We start from the raw sequence: 18,990 nt of genomic DNA on the forward strand, positions 1-18,990 counted from the left end.
TAGTGCAATGCAAAAATGATACCATCAGAATGAGTACTTAGAAAATTAAAGACTTATAACAAATAATTTAACAAGACTGCATTTAATAATAAGACCACTACGTTAAAATTACTAACTCAAATGGGGCTAAAACAAGTGTTCACGTGGATATTCTTAAATTATAATTCTGTTAACATTTAAGAACTATGAAAAATGAAAATGGCAAAAATTCTGACACTTTTTATGGGAGGATTTGCAGCCAAGACGCATCATTTGCTGTTGAATGAAGTCGAGGTATTAACACAATAGAAATGAGGACTGGGTCTTAGGTAACAATATGCTATAGTACTAGTTTGCCCAATTCTCAGCCAGGATAATGCTAAATGTTTCTATGGAAGTTACAGGAGCATGGACATATAGTAGATGAGATGCTCAGGTTCCTACTCATTAAGTAAAACAGAACATGCTAAATTGCCTGGATTAGAAAAAAAAAAACACAACACAAGCATCTGCAGCCACTCAAGGGTACTAGAATATTTCATAAAAATATGACAGGCCCATTAGTAAAAAAAAATCTGTGATGCGACTGTTTGGATAGTAAAAGTCAGTGGTCAAAACCTTAAGAGTTTCACCTCAAAAGCTGAACTACTGTAATAGAATTAGCAGGAAAAATCCACCATACTCAGTCTAAATTTAAATAAATCTTTAAACTACAAAATTATGTACATTTATTATTGTATTGCAGTAAATCCTTTTTACAAAAACAAAGCTGCACTATACATACTGTACATAAAATGGGCAACTGAAAAAAACAACACAAATTGAAGGTTTGTTGTACTTATTTCACATACATAGTTTTTACAATATAAAAATATCACATTTGCAATTTATAAATATGTAGCTCTGTTCATTATAATACAATGTCTTTTCTTTATTCAAGACAGCTTTCATTATTATTTCCACTACATTACAAATAATTTGATCAGTGGCGGCTCGTGGCTATCATTCCGGGGATGCTGTTACTTAATTTCTTTTTTTAGATTCCTTCATATTAACTGCATAAACACACGCATTATCTATAATATATATATATATTTAATAATTATATATATATTATATATATATTATATATGTATATATAATGCGTGTTTATGCAGGTAATATGAAGGAATCTAAAAAAGAAATTAAGTAACAGCACCCCCGTGAATGATCCATGAGCCGCCACTGAATCTGATAAAGATTTAAATGAAAAAAACTGAATAAATGTCACACAATGTGCATAAACAACTTCAATCCAAGAAGCTTAAAATCAGCTGTCAGTTAAACTACCCTATCTACATTCAATCACAAGGCTTTATAATAAATACATTCAGGTAAAAAGTATGACATTTCTTCTCTCATCATCTTAACATGACTCTCAATGACAATAATTGGTACAATGTGATTTGGCAAAACCACAATTTCCATTTGCAAAATATCTACAAAATAAATGTTTTATTAAATTTTAATAATAATGCAACAACTACACAAGCCTCTGCTTTGAGAGGAAACTCAAACCTTTGTCAAAATAAAAATTCTTTTCCTTTTCTGAAACGATCCCTTTGTTCCTTTCAAATTCTCCTCGCACCCTCTGGTAGAAATACTCTTGATCTGTTAACTGTAACGTTCTACCGTACTGCAGAAGAGCACGATACAGTTGCAACACCTGAGCACGGGTAGGAGCCATTCTGACCAACCTGGAAAACAATCAACTTTTGTAGACACATGAAGGGGTCATTAGTTATGAATTCCAAAAGATCTTGTGCTTTCAGGAAGATGAAAGATGTCTCTCATCAGGGTATGACCTCCACTCCCTCCCTCTATTTTTGTAAACAATCAGAAGGTACTAATCATCTAAGTATTTCTATCTATAAGAGACCTAAGCATTAAGGTCATTATTACATTCATGAATCTATGTTGCAACTTAATGCAAAATAGCTTTCGGTATGGGCTGTCCTGGCAATGCAACTTGGTATGTTTATCCTTCCTATAGTCAAACTCCGCCTTTTTGGCCACAAAGGAATTGGCCTTGCTTACCCTGGATTTTCCACACCATAGCCACTTCTCCCAAGGTAGGTACTTCTGCCCCACCTCTCTCTCTCTCTCTCTCTCTATCTCTCTCTCGTGTTCAGCCTCTGACCACCATTCTTGATTTGCTTTGGAGCAAATCCCTCTAACTGTCCTTTTTGCTTACCTCTGCAGCTCTGGCTGTGTCCGCCGTTGGCCTTTTCATCTAAAAGGACCGATTAACATTATAAATTATTTCCTTAGTCTGTGCAGGCGGGGGCAGCGAGAAGCGGGAAATGTTTCCATGGTGGTCAGTGACACGGAATGATCTTGTCGGGCTGAGGTGGCAACGGAGCACTAACCCAGCATAGAGGTGATGTCAAATCTTAGGAAAACATTTTTAGAAACATTCATTTTCCCATCAAAAAGTTGGTCATTCTTAAACATATTAAGTTTTATTATAAAACAAGAGTAATCACCATATATGTATTTAGTTAGTATAAAAAATATCAGATATTCTTCATCACTGTTGTGGCGTATTTAGAGAACTGTGGCAACTGTGCGGCCAACGCCTTAGTGGCCAAAAAGGCTGAGTTTGACTACAGTTACGAATCAACTAAATATGAGTGAACATCTGTAATGAGTGAATTTATGAGTTTGTAAGGAGTAGCAAGGTTGCAAAATACCCTAAATGGATGAATGCATGAGGTTATGGATTAATTTCATAACTATTACACATACACACATACTACTTGAAACCACAGCCAATCCAAGAAGGACTGGCACCTAATATTCACTAAACATTATTCAAGATGTGTTTGACAATGGATGATGTGGCCAGAGCTCAAATTAATGTGCTATGACTTCAGTGAGTGTAGAGTCCTTCTCAGGAGCTTCATTTTAGTCAAAAGATTATTGTCTTCCCAGATCTTAATATTCCAATGACCATGAAAAAATGAAGCAACCACAAACACAGATGGATATGGCAAACATGGAAAAAAAAAACTTGCCACAAGTAAAGAGAGGCATAACTTTCTTAAGCAGATTTAGCAAAAAAAGAAGTGCCCTGCATGAGTGACAGAATTTTGAATAGACTCCAAGGCTAGGCTCACACGTACCACACATTAGCTATTATCTTGCAGTTATTGAATGGTTTTGCTGTTGTGAAAGGAACACAGTATAGTGGTCAATTGAAGTCCATTATAACACATATGTACACATGCATTCAAGCTAGTTTCAACATAGATTTTGAAGAAGTTCAGCAGAATTCACTGTCGGCAGCTACTGGTTCTTACTTCGGACTGTGAGCTGCTCAAGCACACATGACAAACAGTTTTGTGGGTGATACCATCCACTGATTGCGATAGCAGTCGGAATTAACTTCAGTATGTAATTGGCGCGTCTGAGTATTAACAAGCATTTTCTATATGAATAACCAACCGTTTACTCTATAACCATTCGTTTGTAGTCTGGTGCGGTTTTGTTGTTGCTCATATGGGCCTAGCCCAAAAAGTTGGTCTGTGAGTCTAGATATGGCTCAGTGGTCCTGTTAAACTAATTTGCAGGAGATGTAAACAAGAACTTCTACTGGAAACTAAAGGAAACCTCTTCATCTGAGTTTTCTTGAATGAGAATTTGTGATTTTGCGATCATATGAAAAGTGCATCTAAGCCTCAATGAAAACTATGAGCTCTCTTTCTCTTATTTCATTATTTTAGTAATCTGAAATTTGGTATTTTCTCTGCAAGATTTTATAGCATCAGTGCCAAATAGACTTAGTGCCATTTAAAGCAGAGCAAAAGTGCAGTTTTGTATAAAGTTAGAGAAATAAAATGTTTATCTCTTGTTTTTGTTAACCACAGAAACAGATAAACAGCAAAAAAGGCACCACTGCTGTTAGAAGCAAAATCAACTTGTGAAATTAAAGTAAGCTTTTCAGAATAAGACAACCTAAACATTACGAAAGGTAACATGTTGTAAAGAAGTGAACTAGTTTGCTTACAGTAATAGGGAATAAATAGACTGACCATGAAAAATATTTGAAACATTAGACTACCATAAATGACAAATTTTAGAATCAATTTGTATTTTTCATAGTTAACAAACCTAAGGTCTTAACTCTAGGATATTTCCAAGCGCAGTTTACCAGCTGCGCTTGGAAATATCCTATTGTTAAGACAACTGACTGCAAGACAATGCACACTAAACACAAGTTGAAAGTGTATACACATGTTCAAAGTTCTGCAAGTGAAGAGGGTTTAAGAAAATGGGTGTCATACATCTCAGCTACCATTAGTGCACAACATCCTCCTTTGTTATTCTTTGCCACTGAGGCCCTGGATCACAGGGATACTGGGCACTACTATGATGATTTATGTTTAGTATGAAAATGATAGTCTTGTCACTGAGATTAACTCAGCTGGGCACATGAATATTACACTGATCAATTATTGCTTTAGATGTGAACAAAAGTTTTTTGAAGAAAAATAAGTGAGCCTCTCAAGTATCTATTTAACATCCTCACCTCATTACACATATAAATCTAACATTTTTACCCTAACTTTAACATGCCATCTATACTGTATCTCAGTTTAACCTTGCATGTTATACATTAAACACTGACTATCAATAAAAAGTGCAAAAAGCAAATGGAAGGTAAGAGTAAGTTGCATGACAAAATGACATGCAAATGATACATGCAAAAATTCGACCATTCTTAAGGGGGCCGGCCGGAACCCCTATATATGGTGGTATAGGACGAAAAATGCAGTCATGAAAAAACTCATGGAGCTTCATATGGCAATTGAGAATACGTATACGAAATATTTCGTCAAAATTCCTCTTACTTTCGTAGTTACAGGGTAATTAGTTAACGTAACTCAATAAGCCTAAAACATTGATCCGTACAAGAAAATGCAATATTTCTTCTATTATCGTAAATTTTAATAATTAAATTAAAGTCAACGAAATGGGAGAAATGACATCTGTAGACATTCCCCGAGTCGAGAAGGAGACTTCAGGCTCAGGTACCAAGTCCAGTCATGATTTAGTGCGATCACAGACTTCAAGTAGTCTACACGTTCCATTTTACCTCTGATATACGCCTGCTTTTACGTATGTTTATGCATGTTTCAGCAAGAATTTCATCATGCCAATGAGGAAAAGACAAGGAAAACATCTCGCTAACATACAGACGAAGAAACAGAATATCATAATATATGCGTAGGTAGTGAAGAGAGAGGGGAGGGTTGCATAGTAACGCCCCCGTCTTGCTTGACAGCACACGTCACACTGTGCCCAAGGCTACGATGATATGATCTTTGAGCAAAGAGATCTTCATTTATGATAAATAACAAAGTTTTGGTTTTTTAATACCCAAAATGGAATATGAAATTCATAATAATCATGATTTATTAAATTGTCTTTGTAACATTCTCTTGCATTTACGTTTGTTTATCTTTGTTTCAGGCAAGAATTTCATCATGCCAAAGAGGAAAATACAAGGAAAACATCTCGCTAACATACAGAAGAAGAAAATTCGCTGTAATAAGCCGAGTTAGCGAAGGGGAGAGAGAATTGCGTAGGAAGGAGTGCCCCATCTTGCCTCAAGCAGTGCCCCAGGCTGCGAGGATTATCATTTATGATTAAATTATGATAAATAAAATAGTTTTGGTTTATTAATACACAAAAAAGAAATATACATTCATAATAATCATTAATTATTAACATTGTCTTTATAGAAATACGAAGGAAAACTTGGAACGCCCGTATCTCAAAACTATACTTATTGACCTTCAAAATCTATCTTCTCACTTCGTTTTAAAGCTATAACATTGGAATTTGGTATATAACTCAGAAAGACATTATAGAACAATCAAATAGAGCCCTTTTTTCCAATTTTTGTTTCGTATTTTTTTTATAATTTTTTTTCTCCTGATTTATAGGGTTTATTTTTTTACCATATTGAAAAAAATTCAATATCTAGCAAAAACAAAAAATGACTTTTAGAAAAAAAACAAAATCCTCATTCAATTGGAGGTCTACATCAGGTCTATATATGGTAGTAATCCCAGGTCTTAATATTAAATATCAAGGGAGGAGATAGAATTTGAAAAGTGGTTATTTTCGGGATAAATCGCCTTGGCGTCACAAAACCTAAGGTCAGAGGCGAAAATCATATGCGGTTTGGAGATGTCCCAAGTCACCTTATTAAGTGGTATGAATATCAAAGTCCTGTCCTTAAAAAAGGGCATTAGCCGGCCGGCCCCCTTAAAAGAACGGCACTTGTTTAGGTAGACTTATTCATAAAGAGTGAGGATCAGTCTTACACTGCACAGGTTAAAATATCTAAAAACATAAAAAAAATTAAATTCCAGGCAGAAACCACAATTAGAATGTACAACTCATACAAGTTATTACATAGGTGAGATATAATAATGAACTCCCCATGTGGTAATAAACAGGCTACTAGCAAGATTCTAACATTTTAAGGTATTCCCAGGTATCTAGTTTTCTGAAAGATACTACAAAAGATCAACTTATAATTTTCAAATACCCTTCTCACACAGTAGTACATTGTTATTCATTCTACGGAATACACATGATTTACCATCTTGCAATGCATCACATCTACTCAATTAAGATCATCTACACACAGTATGGCTACACTTGTGAATCTTAGAAGTTTACTCGTAGCTATGTACTATTGCAAAATTACCAACTTCATCAATCTCTACATGGACAAGAATGCTGAGGGCATAAGTATGCTTCTAGCCTAAATAGGAACTTTTGTTTTTAAGGACAGCAAACATTAGCACAAGGGTTGGCAACCTTTTGGAGAGAGCGGGCCAAACAGCTATGTAGTGTCTCGTAGGAGGGCCATGATATTAAATGTACTATAAGGATCACTCAACGCCTTAAACTAGGTAACAACCATTAAATAATTAGTGTCCAGGTGTTAAATTGGAGGGCTAGATACGACCCATGAGTTGGAGGTTGCCAACTCCTGCTTTAGCATATGGTTACATTGTTATTACCCTGTCTTATTGCATAATGAACAATAGAATACAGTACACTGCAGTAGCCTATAGATAGTGACCATTAATAACATAGTACTCGTCAAACAATCACTTGCTCAATGAGAAAGAGTATGAATCATCGATTATCACCAATTATGCTACAGTATCAATGGGCATAAAATTACAAATTAAAGCAATAAAACTACAATATGGTTTAGATTATGTCTTACCTAGTAAGTTTAGTGCAGTACGTATATCTCTTATGCAGTGCCAAATTTACTACCCTTTCAGAAGAATAACCTCTGTTAAGGTTGGGGCAGGCACAGGGCTGTCATCTACAACTGTCTGGGTGGTAGCAGTCTACCTGTTGAATTATATGCAATTAGTGTGAAAATCTACAATATGAATAAGTCTACATAGAAAATACAAATCACAATTAACTAAAATTATCTATAAAGTATTATTACCAAAGTACTGTATTTTGTAAATGAGCTTCAACATGAAATACATTATGTTATAGTATATACCTCAGCTTTAAGAGTACTTACACATAATACTTATTAGAACTACAATTTCTGGCAATGACAATTTATGGAAAGGTACGTGAGGAATAAACCTGAAAAAATAAAGTTTTAAATGTCTTTAATCACCTGTATTTGCCTTTCAATGCATTATGAGTGCCATAGGTCCCTCAGTTACTTAAGAGTAACTGAAGGCTAAGAACTAAAATATATAAGATGGGCAGGTGATGGTGATGAGTGAGCCTCCTAGAGACACTAGGCTTCTCAAAAGGAAATGACCAAACTCATTTACTTAAATTTTTACAAGCAAAATTCCCTTAAAAGCCTTAAGTTGCTTAAGAAGGCGAATACCTTTAGTCTGGAAAATTTCAGCTTATGTTAGGTTAGGCTAAGGTTTATAATAAAGGTTAGTTCAGGGTGTATATGGCGGACAAAGCACCAGCAGTCTGGCGCCCTAGGTCAGGTAAGGTTGGTATCCAAACCATCTTTGTAATGAGGCTACCAAACGCACTTTGTCCTGTTTTTATCTTGTGATTTTTGGTAACAAGGGTAATGCTGCAGAATAGTTATGGACACATTCTGTTATGCATGATATCTCAGTCTGGGGTCCAAGGAGGACAAAGCCAAGGCTCACCTCAGCCAAGTCTGGGTACAGCGGTTTAAGAAAGGTTAGGTTAGAGTGCATCCCTAATGAAATTTGAAATATAAATGTCTGAATTCATTTAAAGGTCATAAACTGTGGCCACAATTTATACAACTGTAGCTAATACTCTTTTACCATAATTAGGGTTAGCCCACAACACAATCATATAGGTACTTTTACTGTTTCTATGGCGTTTTGACAATATTCCATCTTTACTGCCGGAAGGATCTATTCATTGCTTTCCAGTTCTGAAAGCTCCCAGTGCAGTAAGGTATAAAATGGGCACAGTAACATACATTACACTGCATCGTATGCTGAGTGAGGGTCAGGCTGCTGTAGGCCTAGTACACATTTCAGTGGGCATATGGTCTGACCAGATTTACCTTTACCTAACCTAACTTTAGACGCAGTGCCCAACGGACGGACTGCCACAAAGTAGGCTTAGTTGTGACCCATCACGGCACTCTACCCAAAAATAATGGCTCGTGATTTTGACATTAATTTTACCATTAGTCATAGCCTATCTAGCCTATGTCTAACCCCATTTGAAGGAAATAGGCTAAAGCTACTTCCTAAAGGGCAAAAACTGAATTAAAAAGTCTATGATAGTGAAAAAGACTCAGGCAAGGCTTCCAAATTGGTGTAGGTATACCTCAGGAAAAGAACCTAGTCTTAGGACTGAAGTCAAAATTTCCAGCAGCCCAAAATGGTAGACCTTCACCCTCACTACCTCCGACAATGGGTATACGAACCTACATAATGGCCTAAATAGTAAAATACATGATAAAACACATCTAAAATAACAGTAGATACTGGCCATTGTAGGTAAGATCGTCAACAACTAGGCCTAAACTAAAACCAAAAGGCAAAGGCTCACTAGGTACACCTACGACAATGTAAACTTGAAGCTTTGAGGTACCTAAACCAAACCCCATTAGGTATAACCTAAATAGTAAAATATCTGATGAAATACCTACATCTAAAGCAACAGTAGATACTGGCCATGGTGGGCAAGATCCTTAAATATTAGGCCTAAGCTAAATCCAAAAGGGAAAGGATCATTACCTACGACAATAGAAGATACAGGCCATGGTGGGTAAGATAGTCATTAATTAGGTTTAGACTAAAACCAAACTGCATAGGCCTAGGTCTAGGCATTCACCTTGGCCGTGCCTTAAGTCCGAAATCGGCAAAAGAACACCAAAACCAATATGGCGGCGATACCAAAATACCACAACAATAACAAAGACAGTAGTTCCGAAAGTTAAAGCGAAAGGGTAAAGGAGGACAACCCCATTAGGAATCCGGGGGTTTTGGGGGGATGCAAATACGAGTGTCGATGACCACCGAAAACTTTATATAAACGGTAATGGGGGAACGTATTGGGAACCGGGTGTTTTTTTGGGTGGGGGGAAGCAGAGTCGGTGCCTGTGGGACGAAAAAAAAAACGTAAAATTTAACAGCAGGTTGACCCCTTACTCTGCAAACGCGCTGCTAGCCTACTCCTTACCCAAATTTAGGACTACTTAACATATTTTACTCTACAAACGGGAAACGATTTATGTGTACGGTCGGTAAGGCCGAAGAAACCAACCTAACCGCACTTAGGATGTAAAGTAAACTACCTTATACTTGAAAATCTTCCATGTCAGATCAGAGAAATTATGGTTGGGCGATTAGGCCTTTGACTGGGGGCGGGACGTCTAGCATCGGCATTTCGGTTTGGACACCGCGGTCACGGGTTCGCCGAGGTTGAGGAGTACTGCGGCACAAAGGACCGATTTTCGTTGGCGTTGCCTCTGCTTTCTTTAATGGGTAAGTGCGTTTGATGAGGTCGAGGAATGTTTTGAACGGGCAACCACTGTTATTAAAGTATCGTTTTTTAATGCAGTACATTGAAAAGTACGGAGGGTACAGTGATCTCACCGTACCACTCCGCGGCAAAACGTTTCTTTTTAAAACCCGCCATGTAGATTCGATAGTGTTGGTGTGTATGTTTTTGTCGGTTGGATCGACGAAGTGTAAAGAGTGATTGATATTTAAGTGTTCTTTAAAGTGCTTACTTAGTGTTGTGTGATGATTCCCAACAGTCTGAAATAATGATTGAATCTGGATGAATATTTTCAATGAGGATGGGAAGCAAGGTTTCGGCCGATCGGTCCTGAACGATTTGTTTCGCGGTCTATTCCACCTAAAACCCAACAACCATCAACACGCCGACCTTTGTTGAATTTACGTTTGCCAAACTTTGACTCGTCAATTTCAACAATGTGGCCGGGTCTCCACCGATTTTGCGATTGTCCTGAACCAAAATGTCGATACAGACTTCCCGGCAGGAATTGTACTAGTCCACCATGGTGTTAGGTGAACCGATATGAAGAGTCATTTTCATAAAGGCCTGTGGTAGCTCGTAGATCCAGCCATAAATTAATTGGAGGATTGTGCCGAAATCCAGGTGTGAGCGGGAGAAGAAAGAGCCGTTCCGTATCGTCGTTCTTTTACGACACGTGCGTAAGCTGCAGCGCCACACGAAACTGTCTTCCTCTTTAACGAGGCTGACGGTTCCCACTCTACACTTGTCACAAGTTCCACTGAAATCGCCCAACAGTCCGCTTTTGAAAAGATATGTACGTAGTACATCAACGTCTTGACATAAAGTATGTAGCACACCAAAAGTAACCGGACTTTCACTCAAAAAAGCAGCGAGGGACGGGTGTGATGTTACGGGATGCGCCATGTTGACTGCTTTGAAAACTCGCGGGGTCGGCCCAGCTGATAAAGGCCATGCTGGGTCGACGGGACTACTTAGCGCAGCGGTTGGATTTGGGTGTTGTGCGGCCCGGGAAATTGGAAATTGGCTCCCAAAACTGTGAATAAAGTGCGATATCGTAACGGAATTCGCAGAAGGAAAGGCAATGGGGGCTCGGTGAGGTTTTTTAGAGGATACAGTTTTGAATATTCGCGGCGCGGAGGAGCCGCCATGCTTGTTTGAATGGCGTGCGGCCCGGGAAATTGGAAATTGGCTCTCAAAACTGTAGGTAAATAATTACGGAATACGCCTACATCGTCACCTATGTTAATAAAGTGCGGTATCGTAAGTTCGTAACGGGAATGACAGTAGCGTAAATCCAATGGGGTGGGGGCTGGGTGAGTTATAGGAGACATGTTGCCCTTTTTTTGTTTTTTAATGTTCGCGCCATGTTTCGAAGGGTTTAGGTCGTGAGAGGTCGGGGTCGTAGGGACTACTTACCGTGGCTTTAGAGTCGTCTTTCTACTTGTTTTTTACATTGTTTTAATTTTTAATAACGAAATATGGCTCACCTATAAATTCACTACACAGGTAACTGGTTGGTCTCGCTCTTGCCTCAATGTTTTGATCGTGACCACTGACCGGTACTGCAATATTAATTTGCCATAAACCTAACCTACCTCCTTTAGAGGTATTATTACATATTTTATGTATATTTTTTATTTTAACGACTGTTTAATGCACTGTACTATTTATTTTACGTTGTTTTTTCTAGTATCTCTAGGCCTATGCAAGTTCCAATTAACTATGTGTAGGGGAGGGGGGGGGAGAGAGATCAATGGCGATTACATTATATCATAATTCGTTCAAATTTAGTAAATAATTACAATGTTCGGTTAAATTGATGTCCTACAACTAAAGAATAAGTACAAGTAAGCAATATTGAACAATATTGTTAATTCTATTGATGTTTGACTTTATGAAAGCAATTTTTTTTATACAAATGGTCCTTAGGCTAATGAGAGGAATGGCCAACTGATAAGAAAAGAAACCGTAATTTATAATTCTAATATTAGTAAAAAGATAATAAAGTATCTTGTGGATTTTTTAATTTTCATTTCAGTCTGCATTATCTTGCACGAAATACAAAAATGTGGGTAACGTTAAAATAGAAAGAGACCACGTCTCTTTAACATGTTCTCATTTGCATCCACTAATAATTTTTGTTAATGCTTTAAGAACAAAGATAAATATCCATACAATGATACTAAGACTTATAGACTCAAGTATAATTGTACTTTGGTAGTAAATTATAATTAATCTATTTGATTTGCAAACCTTTTTCGACCTGACCATTTTTTAGTCTAACTAACTGAAGGAAACCTGTGCTGGATATTGTTCCTAAATATTTGAATGAATCAATCTAATTAGTCCTTTCTCTAATGTTAAATGTATGTACCCCGTCCGCATTGGTTCTACTTTTATTTACTTTCAGCCAAAGCTCTCTTATTATATGATGCAGTCTATATACTGAGCAAACATTCTAAATCTTGTATTTTAATGCTTTCGACCATTTTTTATGACAAAACTATGAGAAGAATAAACAATAAGGGTGAAATAACACTCCTGCAGAACCCCACTGTTCAATATAAATTCACTTGAAGGGATCCTTTGCATGAACTTTCTACATAGAAATTTTCATTTAGCTTTACATATTTAAAAATAAAAATTAAACTATACATATTGGTCTATTGCATATGGAAGTAAATAATTAACACAAGCTTTTAATACAACTTTTAATGGAAAATACACGAGATTCCCAAAAACTTACAAAATTTAATGTTTCTGATGTATAAAAAAATATACTCTTGGTGAATGTACTACATGAACTTAATACCTAATTCTCAAGTATGATTGTCATCATTGAGCACCATGAAAACATACAAACTTACATTTTACTTCTCACTTGGTGTGATTTGTGAAACTTCATAGAGAAATATTGTTTAAAGTAATTAATCATGATAATTCTCACTGAAACGTTATGATATATATATATATATATATATATATATATATATATATATATAATAATATATTTATATATGATATATATACAGCAAACCCCCAATAATCCACATACGCAGAACCCATGCTACGATTGCTAGAGGTTGCCAGACTAGGCCATCAAAATTTCATAGCACAAGGTATCTTAAGTACTACCAAATCAAATATAAGTATTAATAAAAATTCATGAATGCATCAAGGCTTAAATCTATAGCCTACAATGCACTGACCGGACTAGTATCGGATCAAATTAAATGGTGCATTGGACACATTTTCTCACTATAAAAGTCACATGAAACACTCGTGGCACGGCTGGATCAGCTGATCAGAATTAAACAAAACAAACCAAATCAACTTCTTGATTCTTTTAATAGGCTTTTGGATAATTTTAAGGAGATATTTTTTCTACTTATTGTACGTATATTCTAATTAAATTTAATGTTCGGTAAACGTATTCAATAACAAGTTCTTCAAAATGCAGAGAATGCAAAAGTTTAAACGATAAGCCTATATAAAGTTGCGAAAATAAATTTTATTTGAAAGTCTAAGTAAATTTCAGTGTTTTGATGTTGATTTCAATAAGTCAGAACTAAATATTTTCAATTTCAAGTGTAGTTATGGAAAAAATTTCACAGTAATCTTGTGCCACAACTGAAGTTCACAAGCTGCACTAATCCTTACAAGGTCCTTGAACTTTTGTTATATGCAAGTTTCTTACCTCAGACAAATAAAATGCTATAAAAACTGCTTTTTTCTTCAATGCTCCAAGACTTTAGCCAAATGTTATGCGAAAAGATTTCTTATACAACTTCATGTTGAATAGTACAATCATTTTCTATTTCAAGTTATTCCCAAAGATCAAGGGGAGGTGCTGATGGTACTCCTGTGCCATCACTCATGATTTCTTCCAGTTTACTTCTCAGATGATCTGTAATACTCTGGTAAAACTCATACTGGTTCTGGAAAACAACCTTGATAACCTTTTTAATGTCCCTGATAAAACTGGATTTCAGGTGGGCCACCTCAGCTAGAAAAACGTAAGACGACGCTCGAGCATCTTCGTAATCAGCCATTTCCAGACGGTATGCCTGGGCCACATTCTTTCTAGCAACAGTCAGGATCTTGTCCAGTTCATCGATTAACACAGAATACTCAGATGCCACTTTATATAAAGACTGCCAAGCTGCCTGAACTTCTTCTTTGGGTAAAGTGGCAAGGCTGGAATAAGCTTCGCTCACACGAAAGACAAGAAGAGGGAGCTCTGGGTCCTCACATGACGCTGTACTGAAAGTCTGAGCAAGCTTCAAGAGGGCTTGACTGATTTGTTCTTTGTCTTGCATATACTCCATCTGCCAATTATTAAATTGAGTTAAACTAGCAGATTGCAGCTCCTTAACAGAATTTTTAAGCTCCCTGACAAAGACAGCATAGCTCTCAAGCTTCGTGTCTACCTCTTGCAGATCAAAGTCCGACTTTGGCGTCTGAACACCGGAGAAGAAACTACGGTGGACATGAGATTCAGTTTTCATCTTTTTGGCAGCTGCCTCCCAAGATACCTCATTTGATACAGTGATGAAGAGACGGAAGATGTCACTCTGTGACAAGATTGGGTGACAGCAAATATAATCGATCCAAGTCTGAAGTACCTGTTGTCGGTATTCAACAACTTCATCATTAAACTTACCTAGAATTTGTTTTTCAGGCAACTTTGGTAAAATGATCAGAGGAAAGAGGCTCTTCAGCTTCTCCTGAATAAAATCAAACTGTTTATACCTTCTTAACACGTGTTTTGCTGAGAAAGACGGTGTCACAGTATACGCAATGTAGTTTTTCATACCAAAAAACTCGGTCTGTTTCTTGGGAGAAGTTATTTCACACATGTAATCAAATGGACTCGGCTTCCATACAGGACCAAAGTCACTGTCTTCAATTATAACTCTATTGTCCCACCTGAGTTTAGTTTCTTGGGAACCTTTCGAAGTGGAACTGGCTGTGCTCAGGGAACGGGCTAACCTCAAGAGGGGGTAGTTGATGGTCAAATCCGAGGCACTTTTGGCGTGAAATGGTCGGCGGCATTCTGGGCAGCTCTTCTGGTGGTTTTTGGAGAAGTACTGGCTGAGGCATGTTGTGCACAAGGTGTGGCCACAGCCAAGGTTCCTTGGTGGCGAGTCATCGCTATACTCCTCTTCACACACAATGCACTGCAGGTCTGGGTCGCCCTCCTAAAATAGAAAGTGGCACTGTAAATTCGACTGTAGAATGTCAGGTAATAACAAGCTAAAAACTTATACTATAGTAGGATCACATCAACCGTGCATCTGATGTTTAGGCCTGTCCCTTACGAAGCTCTTGATGGGCTGTTGATATGCCAACCACAGGGTTAGAAACTCTCAGGCTCTCTCTCAAGAGTTCACATAGGCCGGATATATGTATGTTCCACTTCTCCTGAGGTATACTTTTGAAAGATGTATCCCTCAGGAGAGGTGGAACATACATCCTGCATATGTGAACTTTCGAGAGGACTCATTCTTTTTTTATTTTCTTTTGTTTTCTTAAGATACAGTTTCTTTAAGAGTGTGATCAATATACTTTTCAACATCCTATACATTTGGGCTTTACAAAATGTATGAAAGTTAAATTCAGTTGGATAATACGAAATACTTTTTCAACTTCTACTTGAATATATACTTTCTTACAGCTGCACCCTTTTAGGTAAATATATGAATTGAAGAAGTGTATACTCATAAAGTACATATATATATATATATTATATATATATATCTATATATATATATATATATATATATGAATAAAACTTGATCACGAAGTATATAAAACGTGATGCTATGTATAAAGGTTTTTTGCTCTTCTGGTGGTTTTTGGTTATTTATATATATATATATATATATAATATATCTATATATATATATATAGTATATATATATATATCATATATATATATATATATAGATATATATATCTTATAGTATAGTATATATATATATATATATATGTATAACTGAAATCACGAAAGTTAGGAACGTGATAAATTCATAAATAAAGATATATGCCACGAAGGAAAAATAAACGAAGGAGTATCTGCGAGACCTTTCGACGCTAAACGTCCTTTACTAAGCAGAAACTGACATACATGAGGAAAAAGACAATACAAGAAGATTCGTATAACTGACAGATAGGGATTATAAAGAGATTAGTACCTATTCTGTCAGTTTTATACGAATCTTCTTGTATTGTCTTTTTCCTCATGTATATCAGTTTCCGCTTAGTGAAGGACATTTAACGTTGAAAGGTCTCGCAGATACTCCTTCATTTATTTTTCCTTGTGGTATATATCTTTTTATACATACACACACACACACATATATATATATATATATATATATATATATATATCTATTTTATATTGTAAAGGTAGCCATGGTCAGCTGTAGAGAGCATTGTCTTACATCCACTACGAGTGTGTGGACCTTAGCACTGAGCTATATACCTAGCTGTTTAGTAGACCTATGTGGGTAGCAGCTATAGAGAGAGGGGTTCTTGGTATTCTAACATCAAGCTTTCTGCATTCTAATTTGAATCCTTTTCTGTCTTTTTCCCTACTAGCTGTCCAACTCGCCTAACTTAGCCTTGGTCAAATGTTCACCCTTCATTCGAAAATAAAAGATTATTTTTTTTTTTATTACTATTATTATTTTTTTTTTTTTTGCATTTTAAACTATTGTTACAAAACGGGGTCATGCTACAAACACCATGATTTGTGTGTTAACTTGGGGGATCAATAATAATAATAATATTTATCATCCAAACTATACCGGTTGCTTAAGTTTTAAAACTCAGAAGAATAAAAATTAAACTCAGAAGAATAAAAAATAAAACTACTCATGAGCCATTGATATACGTAAACCTGTATAATGTGTCCATAATCGTTCAGGATTTTCATCCATTGACACGACTTACGGACGCATAAATAAAGTTATACGGCTTAATAAATGATTTAAAATCTATTACGAGCTATTCAACAATGCCGAAGACCGCATCAACTCACAATGAGACATCTCACTCAAATCCTGTGTAGGTACATTATCATGGTACTAGTGGAGATATGTGAACAAAATCCTCATTGGTTACAACCGAATGCTGATAGCGTAACTGTCAAATATACGTTATTGTCAATGATACTTTAAGGAGTTTTTTCATTCTAGAAAACAGCGGAAATTCCATGCACGAAAGAGAGAAATGACCGACCGATTAAGTTAGAATTCATCACTTCTTGCGTCACCGTGCGTGATGAGTTGCACGCCACAGCGGGGAGAGGAACATAGTCTGATATCCTATGTGGTCTACGCAACATCCTTTGACGTAAAACGCAACATCCTTTGACGTAAAAAACAAGCTGAGATGTTTTGGGCAATCCAGTCACTCATGCCTCGCAACCTTCACATTTACTTAATAAATATTCTATCATAAGAAATAAGTATTCAAGGTTTGGTAATGAAATTGTCAAGGCGTCGGGCATGGACCATGTTTACCAAGTCGCCAAGTTCCCCCCACAATGTGCTGGCTCCAAAGCGATGTATAACAATCTCTCTCTCTCTCTCTCTCTCTCTCAAAAGCACACAGCCACCCCCAAAACAAAAACATTGTGCCGTCTTATCGCACACAAAAAACCAGGTTACATTTAAATCACGGATAGGAGTAGCGTACAAAAACTTGCTTGGACCCAAACAAAAGAGGCAACAATATCGATGTCCGATTCCCCGTTCAACCGGACAACGTTCATTATATCATCAAACATTAATCATGTCGATCAGTGCATAGATTTTCACATTATAAATCTAACGACACTGACAAGTGCTCGTGTACGGAGCGTGTTCATGGTAAACCCAGCACTCCACACAACCATTTGATCGGCGAGAGTTAACAGTAGCTCAGCAACTTCCAAGGTCACATGGCACTGATAAATCCCGACAGCAAAGTGTACTACTCTGAGTATTGTATTCGCTATCCACCCTTTTAATAAATTATTACAAAAACATGGCGTTTCACTTACGCTACATTAAATCGAATGAACATAAAATCATACTAGTATACATACTACACTTAAGACATCGCTGTTTTCAACATTTTTTTAGAGAAAACTTCTCAACTGGACAACGATTCCAAAATCACTCTCATTTATCGTGAAAACTATCACTCACATAACGTCATTTACGTTTAAACGTCACTAAAAACATTCACTAATGACCAAAAGTGGCTTTTTCAACTCGTATTATACGCGAATGGTAGTTTTGGGAGAGCAATGTATATACTAGACTTCCCGTCCATAACACATTCCAACACTTCACGTGTTATTTTCCTATAATTCCTGAACGTAACAACGCTAACCAACCTTGCTGCCCTTCGCACTGGTGACTTCTTGTTTGAAAATCGAAGCTGCCATGATTCTCGGGCAAAGACAGAAGGCGCATCACCGAAATAAAGTTTAGTTTTCAACTGTTCGTTGGTTGTTGTCGAGTACGCTAAGCTGGATGGCTGAAGGCTGCTCGGGGACGTGCGGCCCGCGAGGATCCGCTCAGGCTCACTGCGCAAGCGCAGTTACGTCATTGTTAACAGGACATTAGAAACATAGGGTCGGGGTCGAGACATTATCGTTGATGATGAAGATTGTACGGGATTGTAATGTTTTATATATATATATATATATATATATATATATATATATATATATATATATATATATGTGTGTGTGTGTGTGTGTGTGTGAAAGTGATAGGCAGATATCCAAGCGCTTTCTCTTCACTAAGACATATTGTTCCTTGACAAATGGTTTAGTAAAGACGAATAAAGCGCTTGGATTTCTGCATATATCATTTTCCTTGTAGTATTCGCTTATTTAATTGAATTAAAGTCACGTGCATCTCTGTGGTATTAGCTTATATATATATTGTT

General features: G+C 36.7%; 1 protein-coding gene and 1 long non-coding RNA gene across 10 annotated transcripts; both read right to left on the reverse strand.

The window, feature by feature from the left end:
* Positions 1-1,110: 1,110 nt before the first annotated feature.
* On the reverse strand, positions 1,111-11,552 carry LOC135211873 (uncharacterized). Of its 9 annotated transcripts, none has more exons than XR_010313763.1 (3): positions 11,529-11,552; positions 7,274-7,407; positions 1,111-1,715 (listed from the first exon to the last, which is right to left on the reverse strand). It is a non-coding gene; the product is annotated as an uncharacterized LOC135211873 (long non-coding RNA). The 9 variants fall into 9 exon arrangements; XR_010313761.1 differs by lacking the exon at positions 11,529-11,552 and adding an exon at positions 9,833-9,860; XR_010313756.1 differs by lacking the exon at positions 11,529-11,552 and adding an exon at positions 9,739-9,851.
* Positions 11,553-13,067: 1,515 nt separating this feature from the next.
* Positions 13,068-18,627, reverse strand: LOC135211874 (sorting nexin-9-like). The gene is made up of 2 exons (XM_064245094.1): positions 18,431-18,627; positions 13,068-15,242 (listed from the first exon to the last, which is right to left on the reverse strand). Exons 1-2 carry the CDS (start codon positions 18,479-18,481, stop codon positions 13,866-13,868), a joined length of 1,428 nt encoding a protein of 475 aa, XP_064101164.1. The 5' UTR covers positions 18,482-18,627; the 3' UTR covers positions 13,068-13,865.
* Positions 18,628-18,990: the final 363 nt, after the last annotated feature.

The sequence above is a fragment of the Macrobrachium nipponense genome, chromosome 40, assembly GCF_015104395.2.
Source record: "Macrobrachium nipponense isolate FS-2020 chromosome 40, ASM1510439v2, whole genome shotgun sequence".
Lineage (NCBI taxonomy): Eukaryota > Metazoa > Arthropoda > Malacostraca > Decapoda > Palaemonidae > Macrobrachium > Macrobrachium nipponense.

Bases quoted from the DNA above. Each gene is read 5' to 3' on its own strand.
- LOC135211874 (XM_064245094.1), bottom strand. From the start codon at position 18,481: ATGGCAGCTTCGATTTTCAAACAAGAAGTCACCAGTGCGAAGGGCAGC. The intron at 15,243-18,430 runs GTTGGTTAGCGT...TTTCTATTTTAG, and splicing joins CCAGTGCGAAGGGCAGCAAG to GAGGGCGACCCAGACCTGCA.